Genomic DNA, 16,576 nt, shown 5'->3' with positions numbered 1-16,576 from the left:
CGAGAGTAGGCCTGACGTGGGCGTAGTTCTGGTGACTCTGTAAACCGCGGCGCATTCAGGCCCCGGGCTGCTGCCAACATGCCTGAATGATGGGTGTCTGCCAGTTTTTGTCCCGGTGATGGCGCCTCGTCTCATCAGTGAGTTGGGAAGCCTTAGCCCGTTTCACAATGTACACAAGGCCGGTGGGGGGTGAGGGGGCAGGCCAGGAGGGAGTCGCAAAGCCCTTTATCCCCAGAAACTTTACAATGATTAACTCCAGGGACCACCTTCCAGTAACAGGTCGGGGTATGAGGGCAGTACGTTGTCCCTCTGTAGACACAGTCTCTTCCCCTCTTCGGACAGGGCCAGTTCCTGCCCTCTGGAGAGCTCAGGGCCAGTTCCCGCCCTCCGGAGAGCTCACCACACTGTTTCGGTCCCTGTGCGGGCAGAGAGGTGCCTGCCTGTCTCTTTCCTAGGTGTGCCCATAAAACGATGTATTTTGATACCTGATGTGGTAACGCTCCCTCGCTCTTCCGCACCGGTTACCAAGACACCTTCGGTCCGCTGCCAGCGCCATCTGCGTCTGCCGTTTCTTCGGATCATGGGGCCTTTCCACATCGTGTGCTTCTTGGCGCTATGTACAAGCGGCTGGACTCAAGAACTAACGTGAGTCTATATTTAAATACGCCTAAGGATCCGTGCTGTTTATTTTGCCGCTCAGTTTGGCAGTGGTGGAATGGGCCTTCAGACGGGGCCACTGGAATTGTGCGGCAGGGGCGTACCATATTATGCGGCTGGATTAGCTAAATTATGTGGCACGAACATTTAAATTATGCATCATAATCAGAGGTTGACGTGGGTGGGATTGGAGGGTCAGATTCCTATACTATCTTGATTTTGAATAACGTTCCCATTCTTTTCGTAAAAAGACAACCGTCTGGGGACAGTTAATCCCGCTAGTTTAACTGCTTCAGCTGAAGTATCATTCCTGTGCTGTGGAACCGGAGCAGGGCAGACACCTTAACAAGCCTTCCTGCCAGGGTGCCTGCCTGCCTGAAAGAAATGAAAATGTGCGCCACGAGTTAATCTGCAAATGCAAAGGGTAATCTGCAAATATAAAGGGTCCTTGAATCACTGGCAGCTTTGGATGGCAAAGATGTATTCTTTCTGAGGATAGTGTAAAGACTTAAAAACAGAGTTGTGAAGTTCATGCTTTTAACTGTAATTGTATTTATGTCAGTAACTACCCCTGGAGGTGTGGAAGGAAGAGTAATATTAAAAAAACAGATCAATTACTTACAGCCTGTGTATAACTAGAATCTTTATTTTGGAAACACCATTCTATCTTAAACATTTTTGCACATTTTGTATCTTTCTATCCTATACTGTGTGTAATGCAAACTTAAAGCCTTACATATTCACAGTGCTTTCTGTCACAGGCTGAGGCAGTAAAGATGCACAAGGCGCTACTCACCACTGCACCATCCAAGATGTAATTTTATGGCTTTCTGGTTACACACATCTGCACTGCATTAACTAAGAGAGCTTTCATGGTATACTATAGTGCATTTTCCACAACCAACGTTTTGTATCTACTTTTCATTTAAGCTGCACGTTATTTTACATATAGAGACCTATAAGACCAAAAAAGCTTGTAGAATATATATATATATTTTTTTAGCCACACCTTCAGGATCACATTTACCATGCTTTGTTAATGCACTCCAACCACTGAGCATAATGTGGCCATTTTTTTTTAGTATTACTTCATCATTTTGCATTGTTTACATATGACAATACTGCCTGGGCAAAGATTTCACCTCACTAGGTCCAATTTAACACAAAAATATTGAAATAGTGAACTGAAAGACAACCAATAAATCTTTGGCAAGTGCCTTCCATTGCACACGAACATTTGTCGCCATGTTTTTAGTAACCTTTGACCCTTTTGAGCTGAAAACAAAATGTATTTTTTGCTAAAATCTGCAGATTATGCATCAAATGGTGGATTATGTGGCAAATGTGGAACGTTCATAATGCAAAAAAAGCTGCATCCGCAGAATCACATAATTCCAGTAGCCCTGCCTACAGGAGACGGACAAAGTACCGTCAGAGCCTTGCAAAGCATGTAGGGGTGTGTGAAAGTCTATTATGTTGATGGTAAATGTAGAAAGTACAATCTGCCACTAGTGTGGAAGAGCTTTAATGCCAGGCAGTATGTGCCCTTGGCATTCCTGGGCACTGGTAAGGCAGGATATTTCAGATTTTCCTATAGGATGGACCCTAAGACTAATGCACAGGCGGGGTCGGACTGGGAACCCAAAGCAACCCTGGAAAATGTGCCAGACCGGCCCCCGGGTCGGGGGCAGGGAGTACAATTGCGCAGCACTGCTACTTTTGTTCCTGCGGACCGGAATTTGAGCACAGTTAGAAAACGAGTCCCAGTAATAAAACCGGCACCACCGGTGCAGAACCGGCCTTCATCCTCCCAGCTTCCCAGGGAAATGCCCGATGTCCGTTGCGACCAGTCCGGACCTGTGCGGAGGGCTGGTGATCTCAGAAAAAAATTCACATCTTTACCATACTATTATATTCGACAAGTGTTGTTTTTCCTTGTGTGGCTTCTGTCACCAGGACTCTGGTGAAATACACACTCTGATATTGCAGACCCAACTGCGGTTTTACTTTCAAGTAACACCTGCAAGCTCCTGAAATGATCACAATTACCAGGGCTCGTCCATTTTTAGGCTCGTTTTTAATTTTGTTGTCCATTCATAACACAAAAAATCCAAATCTAGTTGCCATTTGATGCCTAAAAACCAGGTTGTTACTAACTAGATGCGCTGTGTTCAAGATATCGACCTCAGAAGAACAAACGGCAGAGGCAGCCATGCTGCTTGCAGTAGTTTACATGCAGACCTCTGTAGAAGGACGTGCCTCCTGTGTTTCTTACAGGATATGCAGGCACTTTCAAGCAGCTGATAGCCAACTGATTCCCAGAAACGTGAAACTTGAAACGTTTCTGAAAATCATTTCAGTTATCAGTGCTACTTTCACAGCAAGAAAGAAAGCGTGGGTCTGGCCAGTGACAGGTTTAGTCATGTCGTCTGCCTCATGTAGTAGATAAGTGCACTTCACATTTTGCCTCAGCCCAAAGGAGCATATATCACAGGGTAATGGGTCAGCCCACTTCAGACATTAGCTCTGATCTGCCAAGTGATGGCATTTTTCCTCATCAAATAAATATACCCACCTGGCTTCAGAGCAAGTACTGTTGGGCTAATACTTTACTCTGTCAATACTTTTTTCTTTCCATTCTTTATCTTGTGTTAAGTTTTTAGTCATCTTTACACGTTTACATTATGTCTTCAGACAATTTTAATCATGCCAGTAATACCTTTATTTTGCTCCAGTAAGTCATATTTTCCTGTGATATGCATTAAAACTCAAAAAAGGTTTTCAGTACTTCTTTTAAATATACTTGATTAATAAGAAGTACACAAGGTGTTCTATGAAAACTACATGTGATTATGATTTTTTGTAATTAAATATTTTTATGACAGACATATGGCCTACGTCTTTAGGTGATGGCATTTTTATTTTCATGACATTTGCTTGTAATAAAAACAATAACCATCACACAGGCTTGACAACACCAGAGCTATGAGTTTTGCCAATGTTTGCTGTAGACCAGAAGTATTAAAACTTGTTTTTGCTCTGAGTCCCCCTAAGCAAGAGGTTTTGAAATGAGGTCCCCCCCCAAAAACTTTGAGGCCGGATTGGGGGAGTGGGAGGGACAGGGCTCATCATAAAAGGCGGGCGCATAAAATCATTTTAGGGATATTGTTATGCAGCTCGAAGTCCATACTAACCTTGAGGCTTAGAAAAGAGTAAATGCATCAACAAAGAACATAAATTGACCCACAGCACTGCTCCCCATAATCTGGTTGTTGTGATTCACTCACAGTCCTGGGTCCCACAGCAACTGCACCTGCTGCACTAATGATAGCTCGGGGCACTGTGTAGCAGAGTGTCACTGCTGCCTCTTTCACCCCCGCACCCTCACATGTGTATTCTTCACTTAAATCTTGTCACAGATTCCCTGCCCCTTACAGAAAAGAATGATCTCCCACAGAAAGAATGTTGCCCCCTCTTTGCAGCAAGGGTGCCCTCAGCCCTAATGCTAGCAAGGATCATGAGTCCCCAAACCATTATATTATCAAATAAGATTGCCATAATTAAGAGGCAGTAGGCCATCACACCCCTGGTCCTCAGTGCTACTGCAACCATTTCCCAAAACATGGTCCCCCAACTGGCTCCACTCCCCCACCAGCATCTCTCTGAGGCCCAAGTTAAGGTGACTCCTCTGCTTCAATGTTTGCCCTCCCTTGGATCATTGTTCTGGGTCCTAAAGCAACACTGGCCTAACAAGGGTACACTGGGCACTCATGCTAACAAGGAAGGATAGTAAACCAGCCATAATTGGCTTTTAGTGCCCACTCAAAACCCTGGACCCCGTAAACTTTGCACTTGTATAGCGCACTACTCACCCGTCAGGGTCTCAAGGCGCTGTAGCATACTGCTGTGGAACCCCTCCTGGCTTTTCCCTGTGAGGCGCCCACTCCTGGACAGCCCCAGGGTGAAGCCAGGCATCCAAGTGCTGTGAGGGCCATTGTGGGGATTAATCAAGCTATTGCCCAGAGTTACAGAGTGGGACCCATTAATTAGATTGGGCACCGAGGCGAGAATTAGCTGGTCCAAGGGAACTGAGCCCAAGACCTGCCGAGGCAGGAATTGAACCCTGGTCCCGGGCCAGATCTGTGCATCAGGGTCTGCCGCTCTAACCATTGTGCCACACTTCTCCACCCTGGTGCCACTGCATCTGCAGCCACACTGATACGTATAGTTCTGCAAATCAGGCTGTCTCCTCTGCTCACTCCACTCGGCCACCACTCCATCGCCAGAGGCCCAAAGCAGGCTGCCTTCTCCTTTGTATAAAAAAAATCCACATTATATCTCCCTATTGCCTGGGCCCTGTTCCCTAAGCAAGGACAATTGGGGGCTCCTCCCTCTTGTTGAAGTGACACAGCCACAATTGGGGTGCAGTGACCTCACACATCTCTGGCCCCAGTGCCACTGCCCCTGCTGTACTAATGACCACTGGCGGCTTCTGCCACTAATGCTTGGTCGGGCAGCGCACGGATTGTGGCCAGACCAACATGCGCACTTAAAGTTCACTAACTACTCCCCCTCCCTCTGCTGACACAGGAGATGGCCCCGCCCGCTTTACACTCAGCATTCAGACTAGCCAAGGAAGTGAAAAATAAAATGAAAAAATAGTTTTATTATCATTTTATTTTTGGGCTTTCAGCCGTGGGGCAACACTCTTCTGCCAAAGCGGAGAGACCACCCCTACTAATGACAGTGATTGCCCCTTTTGTTTAAAAAACAAAAATAAACAAAGCATCCCCATCTCACCTCCTTCCCTAGGGCATCCCTCTGAGAAAGCTGTCTCTGTTCATTTGTAAGCAAAATATGACCCTACCTGGTGGTTAATCCATCCCCTCATCACCGCCCCAGGCCAACTCTACACTAGCCATAGCGCTTGCTCCTGTCTTCGTTCACTAAGGCCTTATTCTGAGGTCGCAGGGGTCCATACAGTCAGGGCTCTACACCTGCAGGCAACCCCATGGTCTCCTCCCTGCCACCCCCTCGACTCACCCCGAGGGACTTCGGATAATCAACAGAGGGAAAGTGGGCGAGCTCTGTGGGGAATGACTGCCTATGCTTTTTTTTATTTTCTTAAAAGTTGCTCTCTTTTTGCTAAAAACAACAGACCCCGAATGGTTAATGCTGACCTTGAGGTGCCTCTGACTGAAAGCGAATGGGTCTTCAGTGCTGTGAAGCTGAGGGAGGGACAGAGAGCTAATGAAAAAAAGGTCTTCTCTGGAGGGGCTGTTATCAGAAATAAAAGTGGATATGTGCAATTGGTTAATCAGTAAATGTAAAGGCTGGTTGAGAGCTAGTAAATGATTTCATGTATACAGTCACTTCAAGCTGATGGTGGGGAAGATTTATTCTTTTTGGGAGGTAGGGTAATGTTTATCGCCGAGTTCTGGAGGGCGCTCTTTCATTGAAGTCTGAAAAATATGCACTGGGTACAGCCTGAAATGTAGATTTTAAGGGCGCTTAGTTTATCTTAGTCATCTTATAGTATCCTTTCTTATAATGCGTGCAGTATAATTATAAAATCATGACTTACATACTCACACAGCGCTTTGTAAAGCACGGTGGGGTTCGAAGCACTATAAATACACAAATATCCGTTTCTCACTGCATCAGCTAACAGATTCGATTCAGTCACACTCTTGTCTCTCACAAAGAGACACCTCTAGTGATCACATTACCAACTGAGGTCTCATAACGTAAAAACAAGTGCATTTTCCATCTTAAAATTATTTTTTATTTATGGCGTGTGCGTTATTGGTTATATGCAGTTAGATGAGGCTGAAAACAGAACTAAATAGTTACAGAATATTTGAGACTTCATAGCCACCGTTTTGACCCCGCCCCCAGACCCATTGACCCTGTCCCCCTGGCACCAGGATCATAGTTCGCAGACTTATTTGAAGGCACCCTGGAAACGAGGTCGCTGTTCCGGGGCCAAGGTTACGTAGGATTATTTGCTGAAGCATTAGCACACCCCGTTCTAACGTTGACACAGCTGCCCCGGCAGCGCCATGAGGCATGCAAGCGTCCTTTAGACACCCGGCCGCATAACCCCCAACCCACAACGTGTGGGAAATATCGTTGAGCGGCTTGTGTGACCAATAAAGGTGTTCCCTTTTATTGTGCAAGCTTTGTTGACATCATTGCAAATGCGATCTTTAGTAGAATTTACAAAATAATTGCAAGGAGATTAAATATAGCAGTTCTTTTTCAACTACCCCTGCCGCCCAGCACCATAGCAAAAAACATACGCCTTACCTTTAATGAATGTCATGGTTGAAGCGCCACTATAATCTCAGAGATCTTGGGGGGACGGATGGCTGAGCTCCCTTTGAAAGTCGGGGGCCTTTATGTGGTGCGCAGGCCTCTGCAGATGGTGCATTGATCTACTGAGATACCTTACTGCTTATGCAGCTCTGGAAACTGGTATTTATGCACCTGACAGGTCGGTACAGCTCCCTGAGGCCTTTATGTGGTGCGCAGGCCTCCGCAGATGGTGCATTGCTCTACTGAGATACCTTACTGCTTATGCAGCTCTGGAAACCGGTATTTATGCACCTGACAGGTCGGTACAGCTCCCTGAGGCCTTTATGTGGTGCGCAGGCCTCTGCAGCTGGTGCATTGATCTACTGAGATACCTTACTGCTTATGCAGCTCTGGAAACCGGTATGTACGCATCTGACTGGTCGGTACAGCTCCTTGAGGCCTTTATGTGGTGCGCAAGCCTCCGCAGATGGTGCATTGCTCTACTGAGATACCTTACTGCTTATGCAGGTCTGGAAACCGGTATGTATGCATCTGACAGGTCGGTACAGCTCCCTGAGGCCTTTATGTGGTGCGCAGGCCTCCGCAGATGGTGCATTGCTCTACTGAGATACCTTACTGCTTATGCAGCTCTGGAAACCGGTATGTATGCATCTGACAGGTCGGTACAGCTCCCTGGGGCCTTTATGTGGTGCGCAAGCCTCCGCAGATGGTGCATTGATATAGTGAGATACCTTACTGCTTATACAGCTCAGGAAACATCTGACAGGCCGGTACAGCTCCCGGAGGCCTTTATGTGGTGCGCAGGCCTCTGCAGCTGGTGCATTGATCTACTGAGATACCTTATTGCTTATGCAGCTCTGGAAGCTGGGATGCACGCATCTGACAGGTCGGTATAGCTCCTTGAGGTCTCTATGTGGTGCGCAGGCCGCCGCAGATGGTGCATTGATGTACTGAGATACCTTAATGCTTATGCAGCTCTGGAAACTGGTATGTACCCATCTAACAGGTCGGTACTGCAGAAGCTCCATATTTGTTGCCAAAGTTTGAGGCCTTGCTTGGCGCTGCTTTATTCTCTCCTTGTATATTAACATTGGACCTGCCTAAAGCCCAAATATTTTTTATATAGTGCGGAAAGCTACTCAATAGCTCGGTTTTAATCCCCGAGTTTATAGGCAAACAAAGGAGCCTATGTCCTGGGAGGAGAATGGGATCGCCCAAGATCACACGTGTAGATTGATTAATCCTCCATTGTCTTGATTCTCACCAACAATGCCTCCACTAAACCGGTTTTCTTGCTTTCACAAGCCCTCCTCTGATTAGTCTCTGCGTCCAAGTTTAAAACGTATTTCCACTTAATGACTTCTTTAGTATATTAGTGATGTATTAATTATTTTGCATTTTCCTAATTATGCAAATGTGGCTTCCCACAGAGGGTCGCGCGGGATGTGCAGAATTATTCTAGAAAAGCAAATGGCATGTTTTTTCCACGAACCTCACTAGTGTATTCAATGCCGTTTGTGAAGCTTGTTGTGTGAGAAGATGCTGTGTAAATATAGTTGGCAAATCCTAATCCAGTCCTCGCATTTATAAACCATTAATGTAGCTCAGCGGATGCAGCGGTTACTGCAGAGAGTGGCTGCTTCGATCTCTTTGTCTTTCTCAGACCTGTATCCTTCTCAGGTGCCCCTTCAAGGGCACACTTGTCTTGGCTGATAGCCACACCTGTTATTTAGGCGCTTAGAGGCTGTAAAATGAGTGAAGAGCTATATTTTGTATGTACCACTTCTTCAGGGGTACAGTGCCAGGGCCATACATTCAGTGTTTAAGTTGTAAACAGGTTGTTCTCAGCAGGTGACTGCAGCCAGCACCACCCATTGCCCCTGCCAGTGCTGCCAATCACCGTACCAACACAATGACTGACCATCACACTCCTACAAGGCTGACTATGCAGACTATTCAAGGTCACTAAAAGCAACACGAATGACATAGGCCACAAGTATTATTCATTTTTAATGTATATTGAATCACTAAACACTATGGTTTCTGATCATCTCAAAATTAGACAAACAGTGCCACCATGTGGCAGACTGCCATAAGTGCTGGTGTTGAGAATTAAGTACTGGTGCTGAGCACCAGACACCAGTGGTTCTAATTAAGTAGTGCATATATTCCTCCTTAACTTTTCATGCAAAACACAGATCGATTCCTCAACAAGGACTGCAAAATGTTTAGGGTAATCCATGATTGCAAATCTGTCCTTGTTGGCATTTCTCATTTTACTTCATCTTGCATTTCCAAGAGTATTTGCTTTTTCGAGTTGTGTTTTTTTTTTTTTTTTGTAGTGCAAGATAGCACCCTAGTATGTTGCATTTGTGAAATGCATCTCCTCTAAGTTTCTGGGTGAGTGCGGGGTGTGGGTGGGTGTACATGATGGGGTTCCAGATTCCTCAGCAACCACATCAAGGAAACATCCCTCATTGTGGCTGCTGATGACATCCGAGCCGTACTTGACCAAGGAGAGATTGCGGCTCTGATACTCATTGACCTCCCAGCAGCTTTTGATACAGTCCCCCAGCACACACTCATCACAAGGCTGCACAACATAGGCATCCAAGGAGCCGCTCTCAGATGGATCGCCTCTTTACTCGCCAGAAGAACGCAAAAAGTCCACCTTCTCCCCGTCACCTGCGAACCCAAGGAAATCATCTGTGGAGTACATCTACGATCTTTGCTCAGGCCCACCCTCTTCAACTTATATGACACCTCTGGCCAGCATTGTCAAAACCCATGGAATCAACTTTATATCCTAGGGCGCCAACACACAAATTAACCTATCCCTCTCCGAAGACACCACCAACACCAAAACTAACTTCCACAACTACATGACTGATATCGACAACTGGATGAAGGACAACTGCTTCAAGCTCAACACAGACAAAACAGAGGAACTGATTTTTAGAAACAAAAGATTCCCATGGGATGCATCCTGTGGCCTTCATAACCTGGACTTATTCCTACCCCCACTAACTGCGCTAAGAACCTAGGCATCATTCTGAACATCAAGCTAATCATGATGACTCAGGTCAACTTTGTCTCCTCCTGCTTCTTCATCCTTTGCATGCTTTGTAATATATTCAAAGGGCTTCCAAAAAGCTGAGGACACACCATCACCCAGGCCCTCATCTCCAGCCAACTGGACTACAGCAACGCTCTCTATGCAGAGATCGCAGCTCACCTTCGACAACGACTACAGACCATAAGGATCGGTGCAGTCAGACTCATCCTGGATCTCCCTAGATGTATGCACATCATCCCCTAACTCAGGGAACTCCATTGGTTTCTTGCACTGAAAAGATGCCCGCTTACTTGAACCACAGCATGAACGTCCATCAGCCCACCAGACACTTCCACTCCGCTTCCCTTTTTTCTAACCCTCACCCCCACATCGGATGTAGCAGATGCAGAGGTCGCTCCTTCTCCTACCTAGCAGCAAAGACATGGAACAAGCTACTGTTTTATCTCTGGACCTCCCCTTCTCTTCTAGAGTTCCAAAAGTCCGTGAAGACCTGGCTATTCGGCTAATCAACTGGACCATGCCAGTGTCTGGATACTCTCATGGGTGACAAAAAGCGCCCAACAAATCTATTGATTGATTGGGAAACAATTAAGAGCTCCGGAATTGAGCTGAAGTTAGTAAAAAAAATCTCTGTGCCTGTCAGTGGGTATTAAAGGTGTTCAGACTACATGCTCATTCAATCTTTACTCATCCACACCGCAGAGTGCACATACCAATGGGCACATATATACAAACTGTAATTACCATTTTATGTGAAAAGTGTTGAAAGTAGGTATGCAGAGCCATTATAATACCGGGGAAAAAATGCTGTGTTTACATGTATGGAGACAGCGTGTATACATGAGAGAGATGGCAAGGTGAAGGACTTGATAGAAGGAATTACATGCAGAACGACAGAGTTCAACTTTGGCTACATGGTCAGCATGAAGTTGTTTGTACACTGGAAGAACCTTAAAAAATCAGCACCAGGATTGCAGATATGCAACCATTAAAGCACAAATTACAGTGGAGAAGAACACCACAACTGTTGCTATGACACCCCACAACAGTTTCATACCATCACATTCCAGTTCCTGCAATCTGTAATCAAGGACCAAGGTTCAGGTTGGGGGCCAACTGGCCTTAATGCGGGTCCATGTATTTCTGCCCATGATGTGGCCTTTCTGCTGGTGGACTGTCACTGAATGCTGGCTGACAAGGTCACACCTACCAAAGAATAAGCGAATACAACGATCGGGCTGACACTAAGGACTCTTTCCCTGACCGTTCCTTTTCTCGCTTCCTCAACAGATTTGCATAGTTGTAAAACATTTCCAGAAATACAATCATTTGATTATATTCAACACGTTTATCTATAAATGCGCAAACCGTCATAGTCAATGTACCAGCTAACCCTATGGAAATACCATGGTTTCTAAGAAATGGTTCAATAAAGCCCGACCTAAATTCTGCAAGTGCCCAATAAGACATTATTTTGTGAGATAACGAGTTAACCATTCCCCAAGGGAGGAGGCATAACCTTTACTTCTGCGCTTATACAAGATAGTGTTTCTATGATCTCCAGAAATGGTAATATGCCTAGATAAAAAATGATATGTTTGTGTTTTCCTGTGATTCAAGTGTATGTAAAGTTATGATTGGCGATTGGCACCATTCAATCAAACCAATCAAACATTTGTAAAGCACGCTACTCACCGGCTAGGTTCTCAAGGCGCTGGGGGGGGAGGTGGGAGGGAAGGACTGCTACTGCTTGAATAACCAGGTCTTGAGGTGTTTCCTGAAGGTCAGGAGGCCCTGGGTCTGTCGTAGGTGGGTGGGGAGGGTGTTCCAGGTCTTGGCGGCGAGGTGGGAGAAGGCTGGCAGCCGCCAGCTGTAGTTCGATGGATGCGAGGGACGGCGGCAAGGGCAAGGTTGGGTGAGCGGAGTTGGCGGGTGGGAGTGTGGAAGGTGAGTCGCTCGTTGAGGTAGGCCGGGCCTGTGTTGTGAAGAGCTTTGTGAGTGTGGATGAGTAGTTTGAAGGTGATCCTCTTGTTGACAGGAAGCCAGTGAAGGTCTCTGAAGTGGGCTGAGATGTGGTTGCGGCGAGGGATGTTAAGACTGAGGCGTGCAGAGGCGTTCTGTATACGTTGTTGCTTCTTCTGGAGCTTGGCTGTGGTATACCTTTCAGTATACAGCAACATAAGAGAGCAAGAGCAGCGAGTACTGAGAGCTCTGTAGAGCTAGTTCGCAGTAAGTACGTACATTCAGCTTAAGCCATAGTTTGGTTTAAAGACCCCTCACATAAGCACAGTGTCACCAGAATATAAGTTAGTTCTTCACATTCCTTCACATTGCTCTCTTTCAGTTGTTTCAAGTTTATAGGATGCCACAAGGTTCCATGATCTACCCAGCGAATAGTATATGCTAATTTAAATACCCACAGAATTTGCTGCTCCATCAGGATGGCGGGAAGTTTATTCTCAGATTGATTTCAGTGACAGACATTTACACTGGCCTAGCACTCGCCTTCATGCTGGGCCCTACATTGAACCAACAGATATTCAATCTTAAAATGTAATAAACTTTAGAAATGTTGCATTTTTGTAATATTTTCTGTGGTAACTTTGACAATGTTTTTAATGTTTCTATAAATTGTTAACAACAAAATGGAAAAAGGGGATAGGAGGCAAAACCATGACAGAAAATCTGAGAACTTAAAAAAGACAGACAAAATGTTTCCTTATACACTATTATCAGGGAAAATATGATCTTGAGAAGCTGAAGACCATAATGAAAAGTAGAAGACAGCAGAGGCAGTTCTTTCCCAGTGCAATGGGTCTGGGAAGAGATGCAGGTTTTGGCATATGATTTCAGAGTACAGGGTGCCATGCAGTGTTGAACAGTGAGCTCTAGGTGCCTAGGCCACCCTACTCTCAAGTTACAAAACGATCATGAGAAATGACTGGAGGTTAAGCCCCTAACTGGCCTCTCTGAAGTAAAGGATGGACCTGTGAAGACTCCACACTGGTGATTGTACCAGAGACTACAGAAGGCACAACCAAAACGGGAGTACCGGCGTAACTCAGGCCTATCCTTTTGGAATTTTTGTTCTCAGTCAGGGTATTATCACAAAGGATGGAGGGAATGGATGGAGGGGACTTCTCCAGGCTTCTGGATGTGGGAAGTGTGTACCTAAGGAGCTAGACATTGCAAGGTAAAGAGGTATATATACTGTGACCTTCAATCTGTTACATGTGGTGTGGAAAATTCAGGTACATAAACGCTTCTTCTGACACATCAGAAAAATGTGTCTAGAGTCTTCAAAAGTCTGATGTCAATAATCTCAAAAAGTGTGCTTGAAATTGTTACTGCCCCTGTGGTATATAGCTTGTGTGGGCTCAGCACAGGGGTGGAATGCTCACATAGTTCTGCCTCTAGCTGAGGTCACATATGACCTCATATAGAATGTGGAGTGTTGATCTTGTTAGAGGAGAGCAGAGAGAAGAGCAGTTGTGTTGTGCTGTAGTGGATGGGATGCTCCAATAAAAGGACCTACAATACTTATTTGGAGATTCTGCGCCTCTTTTCTACACTGGCAACGGGAGTGGGATCCGAACCCACGCGTGCAAAGCACAATGGATTAGCATGGTGGCCATGGAGGTCAAGTCATTGATCTGAGAGGATATTTTGAGGCTGAGATTACCATCAAGTCGAACACTATTTACGGGAAGGTTTATGTTCCCGTCAAAGGGGACAGTGTTCTAAGTTGGCCTCATCAGGAGGGTTTGAGGGGTGGTGGAGAGAGTGATAAGGGAGTGTGTAGACTGTTGCAACAGTGACAAGGTTTACAAGACGAGGGTTCCTCCTATGTGTGTGAGAGACATGCCACAAAAACCATGGGAAGTAGTGGCAGTTGACATTGTAGGACCGGTGCATGGTAGAGGTGGCTCCAACTATCTTATTATATTGATTGATCAATTTTCCAGGTGGGCAGAAATTGGACTTTGTGGCACCACGTGGACTAGAAGGATAATTGAATTTTTTAGGGATATTTTTGGTCGAGAAGGTTTGCCCAACACCATAGTGATGGACAATGGTCCACAGTTTGTTTCAAGGGAGATGAGGGATTTTCTTGAAAAAATTGGTATCAAGCACAAGAGGTGTTCACCATATCATCCAGAAGGGAATGGGACAGTGGAGAGGTTCAACCGGTATGTGAAGGAGTGTATACAGCTGGAGGTTGCGTCAAATAGGGACTGGAGAGATGGTCTGAAAAGATTTCTTTATGCGTACAGGGTAACCCGTCATTTCACTACAGGTAAGGTTCCTTTTGATCTTTTCAGAGGTCGCAAAGCCAACACTCCGCTTTCACCTACGTGGGTGAGTTGGGGGAAAAATAATAAGCAACTAGAGAGTGTTGAGGATGTGGAGAATGAGTATGAGAAAGTATGTGTACAGAAGAGGAAGGTGTACTATGATAAGAAAAGTACACATGATTTTGATGTGAAAATTGGAGATCAAATTTTAGTTAAGAAACCGACTTTGTGTAAAGACAGGAGTACATTTTTAGGACCGTTTGAAGTTGTTAAGCTTTTTAGGAATGCTGTGAAAATTAAGGATGGAAGAGTGTGGAATCTTAATAGAGTTGTCAAATCAATAGGTAGATGTTAATGATGTTAGTTGTATCTGTATTTTCCTTGTGTTGTTTTTATTTATTTATTTTCTCTATGTAGACTTTGTATATAGTTTCCTTGGGGTTTCTTTGTAAAGAGGGACGGTGTGTGGTATATAGCTTGTGTGGGCTCAGCACAGGGGTGGAATGCTCACATAGTTCTGCCTCTAGCTGAGGTCACATATGACCTCATATAGAATGTGGAGTGTTGATCTTGTTAGAGGAGAGCAGAGAGGAGAGCAGTTGTGTTGTGCTGTAGTGGATGGGATGCTCCAATAAAAGGACCTACAATACTTATTTGGAGATTCTGCGCCTCTTTTCTACAGCACCCTCTTCGCCGTTAGCATATGTCACGTTTACTGAATAAAATTACTGAACTGGGAGTCACTTCTACTGGAATAACAAGAAAATACTTAGAACGCTGACAATTATGGCCAATTTCTTCCAGTTGGAAAAGTGCTGCGTCTCCTATAATGACAAATTCTGGTGCACAGTCCTAGATCCTGAATTGCTCCCTAGTTGAATCCAACCCCCAGTACTTGGTAGAACTTTCTGTTTTTTGGGTCTGATGTTTATTTTACTCAGATAAAGATCACACTAGACATTGAGTTTATTGTATGTGATCTCTTCTGTAATAAAGTATTTGAGTTCGCATACCTTTGCAACCTCATAGAAAATGTATTCATGTAAAATAACTTTATTTATTCTATTTAGCGAATAGTCTGTTGCCATGCCTTCCTTGTTTGCTTTTAATCGGTTGAATTAACATTTTTATGGACTGATTCTGTCTAATTCATTGTTACTACACAGGATTGTCAAAACACCGTCCAGTTTATGGAAGGTGGAGAAAGAGATTGGCTGATTAGATAGAAACAAATAAATACATTATGCTGAAAGAACAGACAGAAACTAACACCAAACTAATAAATACCTCTATTGAGTTCATGTATGATCTTGCCTAATTCAATTTTGTGATAACATTGTAGATGTCCACTCCTTGTGTCAGAGTCCCAAGGTCTAGCCATCGAGTATGTAATTACCTGTCTAGTTATTTAATTTTGAGGTTAGTTAATATATTTGTTTTTTAATGCTTTTTAGGTCTCTTATGGCAGAGCAGGTGTTTGCAAGACAATTGGTATCAAGTCTTTAAAATATGCGCAGTGTACGTTTTGGCTTCAGCAGAGGACTATCAGTCTCTCACCTCATACTATTGGGTAGTTGATGGGCTATTTTACATTTGAAAAGTATGTTAAACCTAAAATCAATGTGGTTTGTCTCACTCAATCTTTTATCTCTAAAATGCATTCTGCATAAAAAATAGCAACCTGTGGTATTCTAGGTTAGAATGGAGATTGGAATGTGAGAGTCTCCCAGGAGACAACGGCAGTTGGAAGGAGGAGAGGCAGAAGGAGAACGGGGAGAGAAACTGTCTGTGGGCTGAGGTGTTTCTATTACTGCAAGTTTCTTCCAAATAAAACCCACCATACCTTTTAAGAAGAAACAGTGTACCGGCGATTCTTTCACTGGCGACGAGCGTGGGATAAAATCTTGTGGAGACCTACTCAGGAAACACCTCAACCGGTACAGTGCTATCGCTTGCGTTTTTGGCTGCTTTACTTTTAAACACCCAGAAATCTCTCAAATCATCACCTCCGTGGCTACTTCTTCTGGGTGCGGTCTTTTTTTTTTTTTACTTTTCTGGGTTTACCACGCATATTTTGGGCGAACTGACTCTCGCGCTAAGGCACGCACGTGCGCTACGCTCAGGTAACGAGCGCACGCACTGATATATATATATTTTTTTCTCTTTCTTGACCTGCTGTCGGAACTTTCACGCACACGCTTTACAAAGCGTGTCAAGCCTCGCTTTCACC

General features: G+C 44.8%; 1 protein-coding gene across 1 annotated transcript in view; it reads left to right on the top strand.

Moving 5' to 3' along the window:
* The first annotated feature begins 276 nt into the window (after window positions 1–276).
* C5 (complement C5) overlaps window positions 277–16,576 on the top strand; it is a 234,277-nt gene continuing 217,977 nt past the window's right edge. The window contains exon 1 of the mRNA XM_069241656.1: window positions 277–645. Within this exon, the coding sequence (XP_069097757.1) occupies window positions 581–645 (65 nt within the window). The 5' untranslated portion in view covers window positions 277–580. The remainder of the gene's footprint in view (window positions 646–16,576) is intronic.

The sequence above is a fragment of the Pleurodeles waltl genome, chromosome 6, assembly GCF_031143425.1.
Source record: "Pleurodeles waltl isolate 20211129_DDA chromosome 6, aPleWal1.hap1.20221129, whole genome shotgun sequence".
NCBI lineage: Eukaryota > Metazoa > Chordata > Amphibia > Caudata > Salamandridae > Pleurodeles > Pleurodeles waltl.
This window is presented reverse-complemented; position numbering and strand designations above follow the sequence as displayed.